This window comes from Struthio camelus, chromosome 1 (genome assembly GCF_040807025.1).
Source record: "Struthio camelus isolate bStrCam1 chromosome 1, bStrCam1.hap1, whole genome shotgun sequence".
Lineage (NCBI taxonomy): Eukaryota > Metazoa > Chordata > Aves > Struthioniformes > Struthionidae > Struthio > Struthio camelus.
The window spans coordinates 205,204,022-205,220,697 of NC_090942.1; the positions used below are offsets into that span (position 1 = coordinate 205,204,022).

Sequence of the window (16,676 nt, forward strand, 5' to 3'; positions counted from 1 at the left end):
ATTTGGTTTAAACTTATCTATATTTTATGGACAAAACAAACCTTAGACGATGTGCAAAACCAAAAGATAGCATCTACCCAAGAGATTCCACTCCTGGGTAATCTGTTATCTGGTAGCCAGCCCTGTGTAATTTAAGCAATCATTTTAACGTGACTGAATCTGATGAATAGTTTTCTTTGCAAAAGAAGGCTTCCAGCCAGGCGTGGACATGAACAGGCAACGCACTGCGAATTCTCAGAGCAAATCAACTTCTCCCTACTGATAAATCATAGCACCATCTCCTAACAGGTCTGAAAAAATTCTCTGTTTGCATTAGCCTTGCTAATTTGTTGTTCTTAACTGACTCCTTTGCCTTGAAAGTTTGGGGACTAAGTCTTTACAGCAAATTTTATGATCTACAAAGAAGATGACATTGCCTTTGGCTGGCATCTAGTTACAATTTTTAAAGATAAAACTTGCTGATCCTTCTGAGAATAAATAATTAATCTGAAAGGACGAAACTAAATTCAAAGAAGCTGCAAACCAGAGCAGAAAGCAGCAATAAAACCAAGAAATTTAATGAAAGATGGCCAAAAAGATAGGGTAATAGCCTTTTCTTATTAAAACTATTGATTGGAAATTTTAGTTCTCTTGGAGTTAGGATGCGCGCAAGCATGCAGGTTCAAGGTTTGGCTAAGGTCTCCGTCAAACCAACAGCAATTTGGCTGCAGCAGCAGAAGACGCCACTGCTCTTCGACCAGCTCCTGCCGAGTTAGCCGAGTGGAGGGACAGGGGTCCCTCTCTCAGCACAGAATCAACCAGCTTAATCTAAATTGTGCTTTCAAGGCTCAGGTTACTACTTTGGAAGAAGGTTTCTGCAGGGGCAGTAAACCAGCAACTCACTTAACGGCAGTGGCTATTTCTGCAGCAAGGGCCCACTCTAGCTTACCATTCCCGCTTCAAGGCGTAATCAGCCTTCTCTCACAAGAAACGAGCATCAATGAGGTCAAAATAAAGAGTAGCATGGTAAGGAAAAAAAAAAAAAAACTTTGCAACTCTTTTGCAAAAATACCCTTTTGCAACCAGAATATAGTGAACTCACCCTGCAGGTTCCTATCTTCAGACCTTGCACCGTTTTATATATTCTGAATTGAATGTTCCCTACTACAGCTCTCTGTTTTTTAATGTTTTGCTTCAGGCATTTCTTTCCTTTCGGGAGGCGAGGCTGGCCAGAGAGCAGGACATAGCAGTCAATATTCTAGTTGGACTCAGATCAGTTGCAGGAAGAATAAAAATTACTATTTCTATTCATGTTTAAGAGAAAATAAACTCATTTTAAAATGTTAAATATTAATTTGCAACCACCTATGTTAGAGCCTAAATTTCTCATACTCTTCATTCAATTTAATATGCTGCAGCAATCAGCTCTTGACAAAGTGCAGATGAATACCTAACAGAAATTTCTACAGTGCTGAGGCAGGGAAGCATCTTTGCAACAATGCCTCATGGAAATACTGTAAGTTGCATGTCTTCTGTAGCAAGCTCATTTAGTGTCACTCTATTAAACTAATCTTAAAAAACAGCTTTTAAATGGTGTCATATGGACTTTTAACTGATTTGCACTTTCCATCTAAAAGAGGCTTGAAACAAATTGTGAGTAATAAATTATTCACTAAACAAAGGACTCAATTATTTTCTATGCAACACTCAGAAAACTGAAGACTCGGAATAAATGCCTGCTACACTATACCGCCCCATACCTGTGTAATATAAATCCTCAGAATTAGTTTAAATGTACTAGATTTAGTCTGAACTCTATATACCTAGGTATAAATCAAGACACTGGAACCATTCTAGCAGCAGAAGGAAATCAATCATTAAGTAAAAATGCAAAACATCATGAAAATCCATTATTTAAAACAAGATTTCCTGCTTGATGATTCAAGACAATTTCTCCAGGCCAGCAGCCTTCCAAACCTGGAGCTTGTTACTGCTCCCACAGGAGCAGCCATCCTTCCCCTCTGTCTCAAGCTGGTGGGCGCTGCAGCTGAGGCGAGTGGGGGCCTGCCACCCTGTCCTGCAGCCCTGGGTGCCCTCGCAGCACTCGGCACTGCTGCACCCATTCGGAAGCCAAGGAGGAGGCTACTCCTGTTAAAGCACATGTGATTTAGGAGCACGCGTAACTTTTTCTCACTTCAGAAACACAGCTATAAGCAGAGCTGGGTAGGAACCTCTTAACCCAGACCTACGAATGAGGGGAATGACAACCCAGAACCACAGCCATTGCCTCAAAATGCTGAATCCTGTTTTTTTCACTTTTTATAGTGCATTTAGCACTTCCCAAATTTGGGGCACACTCATAGCATGAAGCATCTGCCGCAAGCTTCTTCCCCCATTTTTTCACAGGACTCCACTCTTGTAAGTACTCTAGATAACAAATTTCTCCTCTTCAAGGACAGGTACATTTCAAGTAGCTGGGCAAACTTAGTGAGGGCTCAAAAAGTATCACTCCACATCAGACAATACAAATGCATTGCCAACTACATTACCTAGAAATACAAAAGTAAGAGCAACTGGAAAATAGTTTTATGCCGATAATGAAAGCATTGCAAAAACAAAAATGCAGTACAGTTCTTCCAATATACGTAAACCTATTTTTTACTCTGTTTACCGAGTAAGAACGTTTCTCTCTCTCCCATGCAAGGCAAGAAAATGAATATGGATGTTTCAGTACAAAATGGTAAATCTTTGCTCACTACACTTTCTTTCCTCCAACAAACTATGTTAAAGCCTCTCAGAGCAAACATTTGACTTGGCACACTCTGGTGACAGACAAACCATCTCACTACCACACCAAGTACACTCTGGATCCATGAATCCATCTGAACAAGACAGGCTATATCCCGCTGTATTATCATCCTCACCCAGCTCACCTTTGAAAAGCTCCCTGCTGTTGATGCTCCCTGCGTCGATTTGGTGAGCTTATCACCTTCATTCACAATTCCTGAGCCAGGGTCAACGTTATTTCAGTACAGAGTCATTTGTTGACATTGCTCATCACAGTCATTGCAGCTGTTCAGATGACGAAGGGTAAGTACGATCACGACAGCTTCACATCAGAGCCTTCTTCGTGAAGGAAGACCACTGGTACGCAAGCTTCTCCAGACAATCTATACTTCTTGATTTGCTAAAGAATAGCAACAGCAATGGGTGAAAGCCCACAGGCATTTATATCTATGCAGTGTTTTACTTTTTGCACTGTAATTTACCATGTAAACTTCACTAAGATACAAGTCTGCTGAAAACAGACAATCATCACTTTGCATGTCTGTTTGCTGTCAACAAAACTGTGTCTACAAGCAAAACATTGGATTTGCCTGCTCTCCTTTGTTCTCTCACACAGCAGCCTTCCTCTTACCTAGCTCACTTCTTAACTTTGCAAAACACTCAGCAGTTTTGATCATTCTCCATATTGTCTGCAATGGTTTATCATGCTTTCTTCTGAATGATGGGCCAATATTGTGGAGGTTTCCTCAGGTGTCAGGTAGTCCCTTGTTCCAGGGCATCCTTGCGTAAGTAGGAGCCAGAGTGATAAAACCAAAACCCTCTGTGAGTTCTGATGCAAAAGGCACACAACAGAATCCGATGCTAATTCCACATATGCGGAAGCATTCAGTGATGCAAACGTTTCAAGACCCAACCAGAACTGAAAAATAAATTCATTAAATCATCACTTTTAAATTTAAATAAGCAACACATTAATGGCTGAATTACGTACGCCAGATTTCTTTAGAGAAATCCAGGCGACTACGCTGCCTCATGTCATATGTTCGAAAGGAGCTTCATTGTCTCCTCACAGCTCCATTTTTTCCTGTTTTTGTATTTGCACACCAGAAAGCCTCCAAAGAGTTCAAAACACCTGCAGGAAAGGGCCAGCACATGATATGTCTCATTGCTCTTATCACAGTGCAGAGCTTATGGGAAAGCATGCACAAAATCTGCAAGAAACTGCAGGATTTGATGGGATGTAAAATATGCTAGAAAACAAAGGTAAATACTCTTTTCTTTGTTATATTTGGTTATAACAGAAAATCCTGGTTTCCAATCTTTCAGGGACTCCTGCCACAAAAACTGTACCTTGTAACCAATTTTATCAGGCAGTATTATGCTGTACTGTTCATGGCCTCACTGCATACTGATCTATATAGGATTCAAAATCAAAACCCAAGAATCAAAGTTTTAGCTTATAAAAGTGGTTTCTGAATTGCCCAACACAGGTGACAGAATTATAGGAGAAATGATAGCTGTCTGGAAGAATAACTTGCTTTCATAACAAAGCTGAAAGAGACAAAGTTTATACCAAAGCTTCAGGCTTTTTAATAAAATATTTTAAACATATGTGCATGATACACAGAAGAAAAAAATGCATCTTATTTTTAAGTAGTATGATTTGAGCTGCCAATAGCATTTCTTCTTTGATAATTCTAGCATATATTTATCTTCTAAGATAACAAAGGGCACATCCAAAAAGGGCACATCCTGTTTTTATTTAAAGTAACATTAGAATTTTAAAAATGATGATTTCTTCAAAACCTGGAGGGCTCCAATTATAAATGTTATACTGTAAAATGTCATCTGCGGATTTCGTTTGGAAAGTTGCTTTAGAAATCCTTATAAATCAAAACGACATATCCTAATATGTTCACGGAACAGCTAAACCTTGTCTATAATCTACGAGCTGATGAGAGGCAAGCTCGTTGTCCATGAGCTCATTTATCTCCGTCCACTGGTACCCGTCTCCCCAGATGCCAAACTGCTCTTGCGCAGATTACTGACAAAAGAGTGAAGATGTCCCAGAAAAGAAAACTTGCAGGAAAATTATTAGCTATTACTGTTGAGCAGATGTAGCACAAGCTCTTCATCCTCTGCCAGGGAAAGCCCAGTATCTAATGGCATAAAGGGGTCTTCCTCATGGCTCAATTTAGCCTTCTTTCTTTTCAGTGGCGGCTCTTCTGCTGCACTGCTGTTACTACAGCTTCTTTTCTCTCTTCCACTCCTCTCCTCAGGTTCACTGCAGAAACAAATCAATTACTCTTATCAACAACTGTGGCAATCGATATCATCATGCAATCAAACAATTTAAACAAGGCAAATTTATGTCAAGATAAAAGAAATAAATCATGCAATCAAACAATTTAAACAAGGCAAATTTATGTCAAGATAAAAGAAATAAAATTACAATTCGGAAGGCTAAAGCAATACGAGCAGATGAACTCTAAATGTCTAAATTAGAACTGCTTTCAGGCTGAGGCACTGGTGGCTATTCTGCTGTCTTAATTGATTACAGTATATCAGGATACTGATATCAGCTTTACTCAGTATTTGTTGCCTTATATAGTGACAGACAACTTGACAAAACTCATCCAGTAATATATGTGAGTTGACTTGACATGCATTCAGCATCACGTCTAAAATAAATACGCAACAAAAATAAAAATATGAGAACTGTCATTCCATTGGCTACACTTATTATTACAGATTTAAGTTTTGATTTGGGTCCACCTCATTTCAAGCCTTTCTTCCTCCTTCCTTCAAAATAAGTCCTGGTAAGTTATGAATTATGTCTTGCCCTGAGAGGAAGACACAAACCTAAACCCATTTTTTCCCCCTGGTGAATTTCTATTTCTCTTGCTGCCTTTGTAAGACTCGAATGAATTGCCTTCTGCAGCCTTAAATCTAGCTGAAACGGTTGTGTATCTGTTTTATTACTTTGACTTCTGTCACACAGCCAAACAGCAGCCACGGAAGGCGGCGAGCCCTGCCCTGGTGCCCGTGCCGGGGCTGGCGGGTCCGGCGCGGGGCTCCTGCGAGGCAGCCGCGCTCCCACCCCCTCCGGCGACGCCAGCCAGCAACGCCACCGGCACGAGGACAGTTTTGTCATCTTTGCCTGCAGTTTCTTTGCACAGTTTTTGTCCTGACATATAAAAAAAAATTGTTTTAAGTAATCTTGACTACATCTGTTTAACAGGTTATACAGACCCGGGTTTCCTACGCTGTACGGAAGAATGGAAATTCAAACCCGTCTCCCCCAAATCATACCGTAACCCCCCCCTCAAAGTACTCCCTCCAAACAAGACAGCTGAAATGAGATGGCATTCTCACTTCCCATGTTTGTATTTTAAACAATACAGGAAAAAGAAAACCCAAATTTCAAAGACTGAGTCTAGGCTTTTTAAACTAGATTTTTAAATTCAAATTTTCAATTAAAACTTGGCAAATTTCCCAGAAAGCGTTCACAGAAAATTCAATTTTCTTCAAAAAATGCTTCAACAAAAGCTTTTAAAATTGCAATAACACTTGCAATAACTTAAGTGTAAATATCACGTTTGGGAATTTTTTCATTGGGAAATACTGATTTAGAGATTTAACGATTACAAACAGCAGTTACTACTAACAGCTTAAACTGGTGAACGCTGTGCTCTAAACCAATACGGTACATGAACCTAATGCCCAATACAAACCAACTTTACCTGGCCACCTTGTTTTTTTCCATTAACAGAACTAATTACCAGCGTGTGAAATACTGCTTTCATAACTTGCTGAAAAACAGAGTTATGCACAAAGCAGCTCAGAACATGGCAGTTTTCAAGATTTTCCTAATTGCTCTCGGAGAATCACTAGCAGTACAAAATTTCCTCCCTTTTTTCTAGCTTGTTTAGAAGCTGTCACTGCACCTTCTGGCTGCTTCGCCACGAAGACAAGGGAGGAGCGTTAGTTTGGGCAGCCTTGCACCAACACTGCGGACACGTAACCTGCCTGTCTCTCTCTTCCATCCCCCCCCCTTTCATATAGGAGCAGTGCCTACTGCCTACTCATTACAACAGAGAGAGGAGGAAAAACCATTGAGATGCCCCTAATATTCCCAGAGATGAACTAAAATCCCTAGTTTTATCTTGTTCTTCCCCTGCCCATCCAGCAGAAACAGTGTAAAGCAACACCTGATGCCTGCACATTAAATACTTTTCACGAAACGACATTTCAAACAATACAGCATCTTGCCATTTTTGAGCTATCAATTGCATGGGCTGGTTTTTCAGCGTTTGCTACCAATACCTATTTTATTGCTTTTCTGGGACAGGGATTGTGATTTCTCTCTGCAGGGCTTAAAATAGTTCAAAAATATTAAAGCGATACTGACAGTATATGAAAATACTGTAAATCGCGACGACTCCCTTTGCAGGTGGCCAGCGTGTGTTCGGGCTGCAGCTTCACACGGTTCTCTTTGACCAGGACAGATTACGAGGGTTCACTTTAAAAGCACAAGGCTGAAACTTCATCAAATAAAAGCATTCTTAGCTTGCTTGCAAAAGAGCCAATTACTCCCAGCAGGCGGCTGGACTCCGAAGCTCAGCCTGCATTTGGAGTCAACTAATGCTTCACCTGGGACACGAGTGCACAACAATCCAAGCAACCAAAACAACGCAGAAACCTTACAAATTACAGAACAGCAGACTTTAAATAATAAAAACTAGCACTTCACTGTGGAGTTTCAGGTGACCATAGGCCCAGATGTTTGTAAGGTATAAAATTTAAGCATAAAGCAATCAGAAGGAACCGTGAGGTTTCTATTTTTTCCCACAAACAGAAGGCCTGCAACACAAGAACTCCCATCATAAGCTTTGTGGGAAGGTTATGCTGAGTCAAGCTGTCTCTTATTATTACTAAGGCGTCACGTTGCTAGATTAATAGTGCGTACTGAAGACGTATCTGCATGTCGGCAGTAGGCATATTTTCACACTAATTTGACCCTTGCTAGGCAGTAAGTTTGAGAAGGGAATAAGGAGGAATGCGTAAGACAGGAAGCAACAGAAAAGATAATATGGTAAAAAAGCTATTGCATGATGAAGAGAAACAGAGGCTTTGAACGAAGCACAAAAAGTCAAAGCAAAACGATAGGAGATACAGGAAACTGTGGAGGAGAAGGTGAGAATGGTGGTTTAAAAAGGAAGCCGGGTATTGCCAAGCAAGACGGCTCACACCAGGAGGGCAAGGTGCACGCCTCACACCCTCTGGGTGCTTCTCCTTAAGCGTTCAGACAGAAAGTTTTGGGGGAGGAAGTGTAATAGGTGCAATGCCCAGGTGCACACGTAAAAAAGCAGAGCCTGTGAAAGCAGCTCTACTGGGGTGACTTATGCACCTGGAATTGCCAAATGAATTCCTCTTTGGGCTCTGCTGACTGAAGGGCTGTCAGCACGCCCTGAAGAGCAAACCTTTTCATCATTGGTCAGTGCCCACCCCTCCTCGCACGCACGCTACTGGCTGCCATCCACTGCGACAGCCAAAACAAAATAGGGTAATTCTCAGGCGAATTATTTTCTAACATAAAAAACGTAGTTAGAAGGCAAACTCACAATTCAGAGGGATCCCAACCAAAACCAGCGTGTCTCTTCCTTTCCTATTTATAACATCTAGAAGTGGCATGTGCAGCTGGATTACAAGTCCTTCCTCGTACCATCTGGTGCAACCCAGCTTCTCGCTGCTGCTGTAGCCTGAACTACTCCCACAGTCTGAAGCTGCCTGACGGCATGCTTTACTGTGGCTGGCTGTGTTTACATACACGATGAGGTACGAACAGCCGACTTCATCAACACACACAATAATTTCCGTGGCCACCATTTACACAGCTGTAACAACAACAGAAAGCACTACCATTTGACAGATAATTTTTATTGCGGAAATACAAAGTACAGTTTATGCATCCCGTCTCTGAAATAAATGGCAGCAAAAATGAACGGTATCTGGGAAGCAGGAGATTTAACTATGACCTTGACAGCAATACACCAGGAAACTCTCTTAATAATAAACAGTCTTACAGTGTGTTTTGAGGAGTGTTCGCAGCATGTCCTAAACGTTTAGCTTTCAAGTGCTTTTGAGTCAGCCATTTAGTGCTTTTGAGTCAGTCATCTGAGATGTTACACCACACAGATCTTGAGCCACTTCACTGCTTTTCATACAACATGATACTCCAAGACCTCTAGACCGCAGGCTGTTTCAGTTAACATTTATCAGAGCATGCTTTGCCATCTAGACTTACCAACACTGCACTGAAACAAACTGCCCTTGTCATTGTATTGCAGTCCATAGATTGAGTTTCCAGACTGTAATGTAGTTCACGAGCTCTTTCTCAAAGAAACGTGCATGAATAATGAATGAATCTACTAATAAAATACAGTTCAGAAAAGTTAGGAATAATTTATCCCTTAAATATTGGCATTTTGCTAATCAAACATGTTGTGCCACAAACCTCCTTTCACGTAATAAATTTTAATTCACAAGGCCATGGCAGCAATCCTAATGAAGATTAATTACTACCATCCCTTCCATAAAGCCCAGTGCAGCTTCTTTCTAACTTGCTGTCAGAATGCTACAGCACATAGAAATGGTAATGAAAATATATTGTGTTGTGTTATTCCCTTTACTGGCCATTTCTCTGATGTAAATCAAAACTGCACTAAAACTAGATTTACAAAAACAGTTGCAGGAAAGGGAAGATTAATCTACCTGTAATGAAATACAAGTGCAATTGCCCTAAAAGCAAAAGACAAGACGAGTCTGTCTTGGAGCTGAAGTACCACAGTCCGGAAAAAGAACAAATATTCAAGTGGAAACCAGACCAGCAAGACAGTATGTTTAATATTTCTTATTATTGCATGGGTAGTATAACTTTGATGGGAAAAGGAGACCTACCCCACAATCAACATCTTGCTTCTGCTCCAAGGACGCATTTATTTTCTAAAGGCTCTAGCAGATATGCAGTAGTAGATAAAAATCAGTTGTCTGAAGCTCTAAGAGCCCTTTTCTTCCCTATTCCTGCCACAGACATTGCTGACCACAGCGCAGCAATATCTGACCCACCTGAGACCACTGGAGTTTTCATTCAGTGTATCCAGGCAAAACAATTTTACCTTAACACATCAGTCTGAAAACTGAAATCATTCGGGGCTTGATTAATGGATCAAATTATCACTGCCCTGGGTTGAAACTGCTCCAACTGGAGGTGACCATGGCTACACTCGCACCGTTTCATTTGTTGTATGTTGGAGGCTCCACATTCTCTGAAATGTGCTGTTGCCTTTGGAGAAACTATTAAACCATCTATGTATCCCGTGTGTCCATCTGCTCCCCCTAGGGTTTATCTGACACTGGCATTCTTCCAGTCTGTTTCTCTCCTTCTCATTCTTGTGACTACCATCATCCTTCAATTGGTGGTTCACTTTTGAGCCACAGTTTGACCAAATACTCTTCCCATTTCTCCTCCATTCATGCAAATAACTTGTTGACAACTGGTTGATGAAATACTACATCTCTTTTCTTTAGATAATTTCTCTGGCCAACAGGTTTATAGGAAGCACAGGAAGAACCTAGGCTGGCCTTCAGCACAGTATAGGTTACAGAGCTTCACTAGGAGATTTTCTATCACAAAATCACAGAATCGTTTAGGTTGGAAGGGACCTCTGGAGATCATCTAGTCCAACCTCCCTGCTCAAGCAGGGTCACCTAGAGCATATTTCCCAGGAGAACGTCCATCTGTTATAGTGAGCTAGAGCACAGCTATTCTAAAGACTTGCAGGGCAGAAGAATATCACATCTCTTTCAACAGCAATCGAACATTTCATAACTGTTTTAAAAAAAAAATCACCTAATTTCTGATCTGTGTTTGTTCAACCTCCAGCTACTGAAACATATTACGTATTTACATGTCAAATACTTTTCAAGTATTGAAAGGCTTCTTTCCCTATAGATCCTTCTAAACAACAATCAGATAACCTCTCACACTTCTCCCAGATAAACTAAAAAGACTGCAGCTTAAAACTTAATATGAAGTGAGGTTTCCAGATCTTATACATTATTTTCAGCTTTATCCCCATTCCGCAACATCCTTTTAAAACTAAGAACATCACAAATAGATGAAGTTTACAAGCAAGGACGTCACCTTCTCTACTCAGTCTTAGTAAGAAAAAGCCATAGGCTGCATACAGATTTTTGCCTTTGCGCATCTTCTCTTTTCCTCCAAACCTCCCTTCTTCTAATATGTTTTTGGATCTTTCATTTTCCTCTTACTCACTTTGTATTCTCTATCTCTGTACATTTCAACTCAAAATACAGGTCAAATACCATATTCTGAAGAACCCTATAACACCTGTTTTAAACAGTGATTGTTACTTCTTCGCTCACATGAGGCATATTACTTACAGCCAGCGTGCAGTCACCAAACACAATAGGAGAACGTTTGTTCTTAAGGGAGCAGCTGAACACCCTTCTAGCTATGACTTTAAGTAGGTAGGTTATGTAAAATTTCTTTTGACAGTGCAAACATTTACATTAAGTCTCTTTCTCAAAAAAATTTTAAAAAAACAGAATATTTGATATGCAGTAGGAAGAATAATAACGTGCCTTTTCTGACCAGGGATACGATCACATCATACTTTTTTTTTTTTTTAAGGTAATTAAAAAAATGTGCTCCATAATCAATCATTCAGCTGTCAACAATAGATCTGATATAAAAATATATATATTGTAAAGTCTAAATCATGAAAAAAGTGTCCCTGGAAAGATCCCTAACACTAAAGAATAGCCTGATAAAACAGATTAGCCTTGGGTGAAACTAAGCATATATTTAGCGTAACTGTACATGAAACAACACTTACACAATCAATAACGTAAATATATCAAGTTTCCTTTTCTTAATTAGGAAAAAGCAGCTCTGAATGGGTTGAAATGAAGGAAAAACCATGATAAAACAGTGATACAGTATTCAGATAGATTCCTTCTGTAATTGCAAGCCTTCTTTCTTAACTAACCTAAAATTTTTACAATTTCTATTAAAATGTGGAAAGACACCTTTAACTTATATATTCAAAAAAATGAATGAAGTAATTCAGATATTCCAATGGACAGCGTTGGTTGGGGACAAGAAAACAACAAACAAGTTATTTTTGTGCAACTGTTTCAGGGGAAGGGAAATACGAAGACTCCTCTACTCCATGAGCGCTTTACAGTTGTACAGCCTTAAAGATAAACCTTTACTAGGTCTTTCTTACAGTGTTTTTTCTGGCCACCAGAACATTAAGTTAAGGCCTTCATAACGTCGCAGATGTGGCCTGAATAATATGTTTTAGAGGGATCACCGTAACCTGCAGATAAATCATCTTGAAAGAAAATGTAACGCCAATTGCATCAAGAATCACATAAAACTTAGCAGGTCAACATCAGCATCCAGGTTTAAGGTATTAAAGAAGGTATAAGAAACTGCAATTTATCCAGAATTTTCAAAAATAAAGAAAGCTACATAACTCAGCAGGGTGACTGCTGACCTGCACACCTGTCGGCTAGTGACCAGGCCATAAAATCACAAAAGAAAGTTTTAGAGCATTTTTCCTTTCCCCTCAAGACCAAGACCTTTTCCACGCAGACCTAAAAAAAAAAGCTAATATAATCAGTTGCACCTCATAAAGGTTTAAGGAAGACCAATGATGAGGCCAATCAGAACTTTGTTCTTCTTCAACATTTTTATTTAAAGAGGTTTAAGGATTAGAAATATCAGAAATTCAATTTGCCTGCAACAGGAATATCTAGAAAATCCAGCTGCTTCTCCTTCACCCTATTCGATACATTTAAATTTTTCACCTCATTAACAATTTACCTTGATAGCCTTAAACCAAATATGATGAATGTTGCAAGATATACAAAACTTAATCTCATATTACATGCTTGGAGTCATTAATTACTCAGCTTGTAGAGGTATGGCTGGAAGGGAATTTTATTCAAAGGCAAATTTAGCTCATGATTTGTATAGCTTCCCCAGTTTAAAAAAAAATACTAAGGGGAAGAGAACAGATGAACAATTTTCTTGACTTCTTAAACTATGGACAGATGGTCTGCTTTTAAAGACTGTTGAAGGATGATGCCCTAGGTGTCACGCACCTGCTTTGAATTAGCCCTTTTAAAAGCATTTTTTCCTTTAAAGCAAGTAGCAGCTGGTGCTGCCCAATGTATTTCCATTTTCTTCCAATACTTTGGGCAAAAACTCAGAATGTTGAAAAACTAAAACAGAATAGAGTTGTATTTTTCTAATTTCAAAGCCTAATTTCACTGTATACAACTCTCAGCTGATTTGCTTTTGATAAAATTATTACCTTAATATTTCCCAGCCCCTAGAGTGACTCACTATATAATTCAGTGGCTGAATGAAGGGAGGTGTATGAGGCGGTAGTGTCGATTTATTAGAGCTCCCTCCTCCCCACTGATATCAAGATTTCTTGCCTGATCTCTTATTCTTCTCGTCCCACCAGATCCCCATTATCCTCCTTCCTCCCTCTGTGCATACATTCCTCCCACCTCTTTCCTCCCCTGCACAAAATTAATACTGCTTCTCCACGGGCTCATGCTCACCAGCCTCTTCAGCTACCACTTTCCTTTACCCCTAGGCTTATTTGTCATTACAATTCATTTTGTTTTCTTGATCTCCTCTTTTTCTAGCTCTGAATTACTTTCCTTCAGTTCAACTTCCCCATTCACTTGCAACGGCTTCCACAAAAGGCTCCTACTGAATGCACAGACCTAAGCCTACAGCCTCCAGTCCACCTCAGAGGTCTAGGACCTACCTAGCCACACTTTGCAGGGGATATCATGGCAGGAGTTATTTCAGCCAGCTCAAAATGAACTGATGTGTTTATCTGGAAGACTGCAGGTCCTAACACGATCACAGAAGCTGCACAGCTTTATTAGCACTGTGCTGCCCTGGTCTAATCAGATTCCATGCTGACAATACCTTTACTAGCAAAGAGAAATGGGACAGGGTCTGTTCTCTAGCTCTAAAGGCAAGTCACGTAACACAACTCCCATGCATACTGCTAAACTTTTTTATACAGCTCAACAAAGTGTGGCTTCATCAATACTACCTAGGTGGAACTGTCCTTGGCCTGTCCTACCATCCCAAAATATGCTGGGACCTTGCCCAGGAGAGCTCTCTGGTACAGTGCAAAACCACACCAAAGAGCCATCAACAATACGGGCAGTCATGTGCCAGGGCTTAAGCCTGCATTCTGGCCTCATTTAATTAACCTGTAAAGACATGACTACGGTTTTCTGAGCAGGCTCAAGCCTGCACTAGATTAAGGGCAACAAGTTGCCCTGCACACCAGAGCCCTCCGTGGCTCTTAATGCTGACGCAGTCCACTGAGGCGCTCCTAGAAATCTAGTTTTGTCCTGGACTCTGTCAGCTCCAAATCCATCTATCAGCATCTAGTCATTCCCCACTGTTTTCTGCTCCTGCCCTGGGAGCATCTCACACATGTCTAGTCTCCTCCTCTTTTAGCATACCTGCCCTGGCCATTCTTTCCACTTCTGGGTTTTAATTACCACCCTTACCACTGACTTACAAGTCCACTCCTGACCTGTTTCCCACTACAATAATTATATCTGGTCTCTCTGCTATTTACTTCTGGATTTCTCTGCCAATAATAAACTCAAAGTTGTGGTCTCAGATGATGCACATTTATCTGCGGTCCTTTTCCCATCACAGCAGTGCCTAAACTCATGTGGCCTCTCCCCCCAGAAAACTCTAAATGTCCCATTTGGCTAGGCTGCTCAAAACTGCTTTATGTATCATTTTGTTAACTTCCATTCAGCTTAAATGCTGGAGAGGAATCTGAAGCAATCTGACTTGTGCGCAAAATTTCAGGGCTCTTGTCTTCTTCAAAAAGGCTGAGAATATGTACTCTCTGTTCTAGTCCTCCAGCACACACAATCAAGACTTAAAAGCAGGAAAGGAGTCTGTCTGAATTTGTAAAGATGAAAGAATGAATACAAACCTTTTCCAATCCCTTTGAAGGAGGTTAAGCACCTCCCTTATTATTAAAAAGTCAACTAAAAGTCTGGGCAAACTGAGACCAACACTGTGTCCTGAAGTTGCTATGAAGCCTCAAGTGACAGCATTCCTGAGAGATGTTTGCTACCCCAGGAACGTCTTCCTACTACCCAGAGAAAGCTTAAATCCCAAAACTCACAGCAAAAAAATAACCCAAGCAAATTGTAACCCCCTAGCACGCACAGACCTCACACAACAGCTTCACACAGAAATATTTCACTCAAGGCAGCAAAACCAAGTTAAGCAACTTCACAGTCAGAAAAATGAATGCTAAAAAACGTCATTTTCCAAGTCAGCAGGGTTTTCATGGCAAAAATGTGCTGATACTGCATGTGAAAATTAGGACAAAATTTATGCTGCACCAATTTCTTTGCAAGACCACCATTTAAAGAAATGAATAGTGATGAGATTTTAAAATGATTTTCCACTACATTTTCAAATATCTAAAAATCTTACATCTATATATGATGATCTTAAAGGAATTATAATATAAAACATGCTTTATTTGATGTGCCTTGGCTTCTCAGATTCAGTATCTGAAATATGATTTTTAGACAATTAGCTTCCACACACGGCTAGGTTCCAAAGATCAAATAAAACCTGTCCTTTAAAATAAGCAATCCTTTGCAAAGCTCAAGTCAAAGTTCCCAATTTAAAAAAAAGAAAATTACGTAACTAAAACCCTCCTAAGATTTAAGTTGTATTTCAAATACACAGACACAAGGTAGACAGTACTGCAGCAGGCAATTGTAGTGTGTTCCAAAGTCACTCGCAAACATAGTCAAAACAACATATTTAAAGTACATTGACTAAATTAAAAGTATGATATGTTTACGATAAAAGTAATACATACAAACCTGACCAGCCCTAATATATGGCAGAAAAAAACCCACATATCTCAAGTTAGATCATATATATAATCTACTTTTTCAGCTCAAAATTACCCTCTGTAGCCCACATTACATTCAAGACTAATCTCTCTGATGTAACCGAAATACTGCAGGCATTGAAACCTCCAAGAAAACATTCACTAAAAAAGCAATTCAAGTGAGAACAAAACCAATAAAAAGGAAAATCAAAAAGGACTCAAATGTGTCTGCATGGCTTAAGTTTACATCAGTAAACACAGTATGTTGAAAAACAGGTAACAAAAAAATTTTTAAAGTCAGTTCCTGCACACGATCTGTTGTGGTTGTAAAGGCAATGCAGCACGTTCAGTGGACAGAGCGCGTGGTAAGCCCGCAGTCCTGGACTTCGTCTATGAAAATGAGAACGACCTCCTTTGTAAAGTGCTTTGAGATTTGCTGATGAAAATAATTTATCAGAACTTATTATTATTAAACTGATAAAATATATTTTCCTGAGAAATATATTTTTTCTTTTCCATCCTACTTCATAGGAAGGGGAGCTAACCAAGGCCCTAGTCCTTAACTTTCCGCGTGAGCTGACACTCTGACTCCAAGGGGCCGCTCAGCTACTTGTTCCAAAAAAATTTACACTGATTAACACTGCCAAAAAACTGTCCAATTCTATCAACTTTTATTCTAAAAGCTTAGCGAATCTTGAGTCTAGCTGACGGCTTACGGGAAATGACTATATAAAAAGTGATGTCTGAATACATTAAAAAAAAAGAAAACGGCCGAGGTGATCTTCCCTAGATTAATGGTTATTTCAATGGCACTGGAAGTAAACTAGACAGAAACAAAAATTTTAAACTGACTGTCCCCTGACTGTTTTCAAAATACTTGCTAAACAGTTATGCTAGAAA

General features: G+C 39.8%; 1 protein-coding gene across 1 annotated transcript in view; it reads right to left on the minus strand.

The window, feature by feature from the left end:
• Positions 1-4,332: 4,332 nt before the first annotated feature.
• DDX10 (DEAD-box helicase 10) overlaps positions 4,333-16,676 on the minus strand; it is a 206,030-nt gene continuing 193,686 nt past the window's right edge. The window contains exon 18 of the mRNA XM_068930311.1: positions 4,333-5,050. Within this exon, the coding sequence (XP_068786412.1) occupies positions 4,861-5,050 (190 nt within the window). The 3' untranslated portion in view covers positions 4,333-4,860. The remainder of the gene's footprint in view (positions 5,051-16,676) is intronic.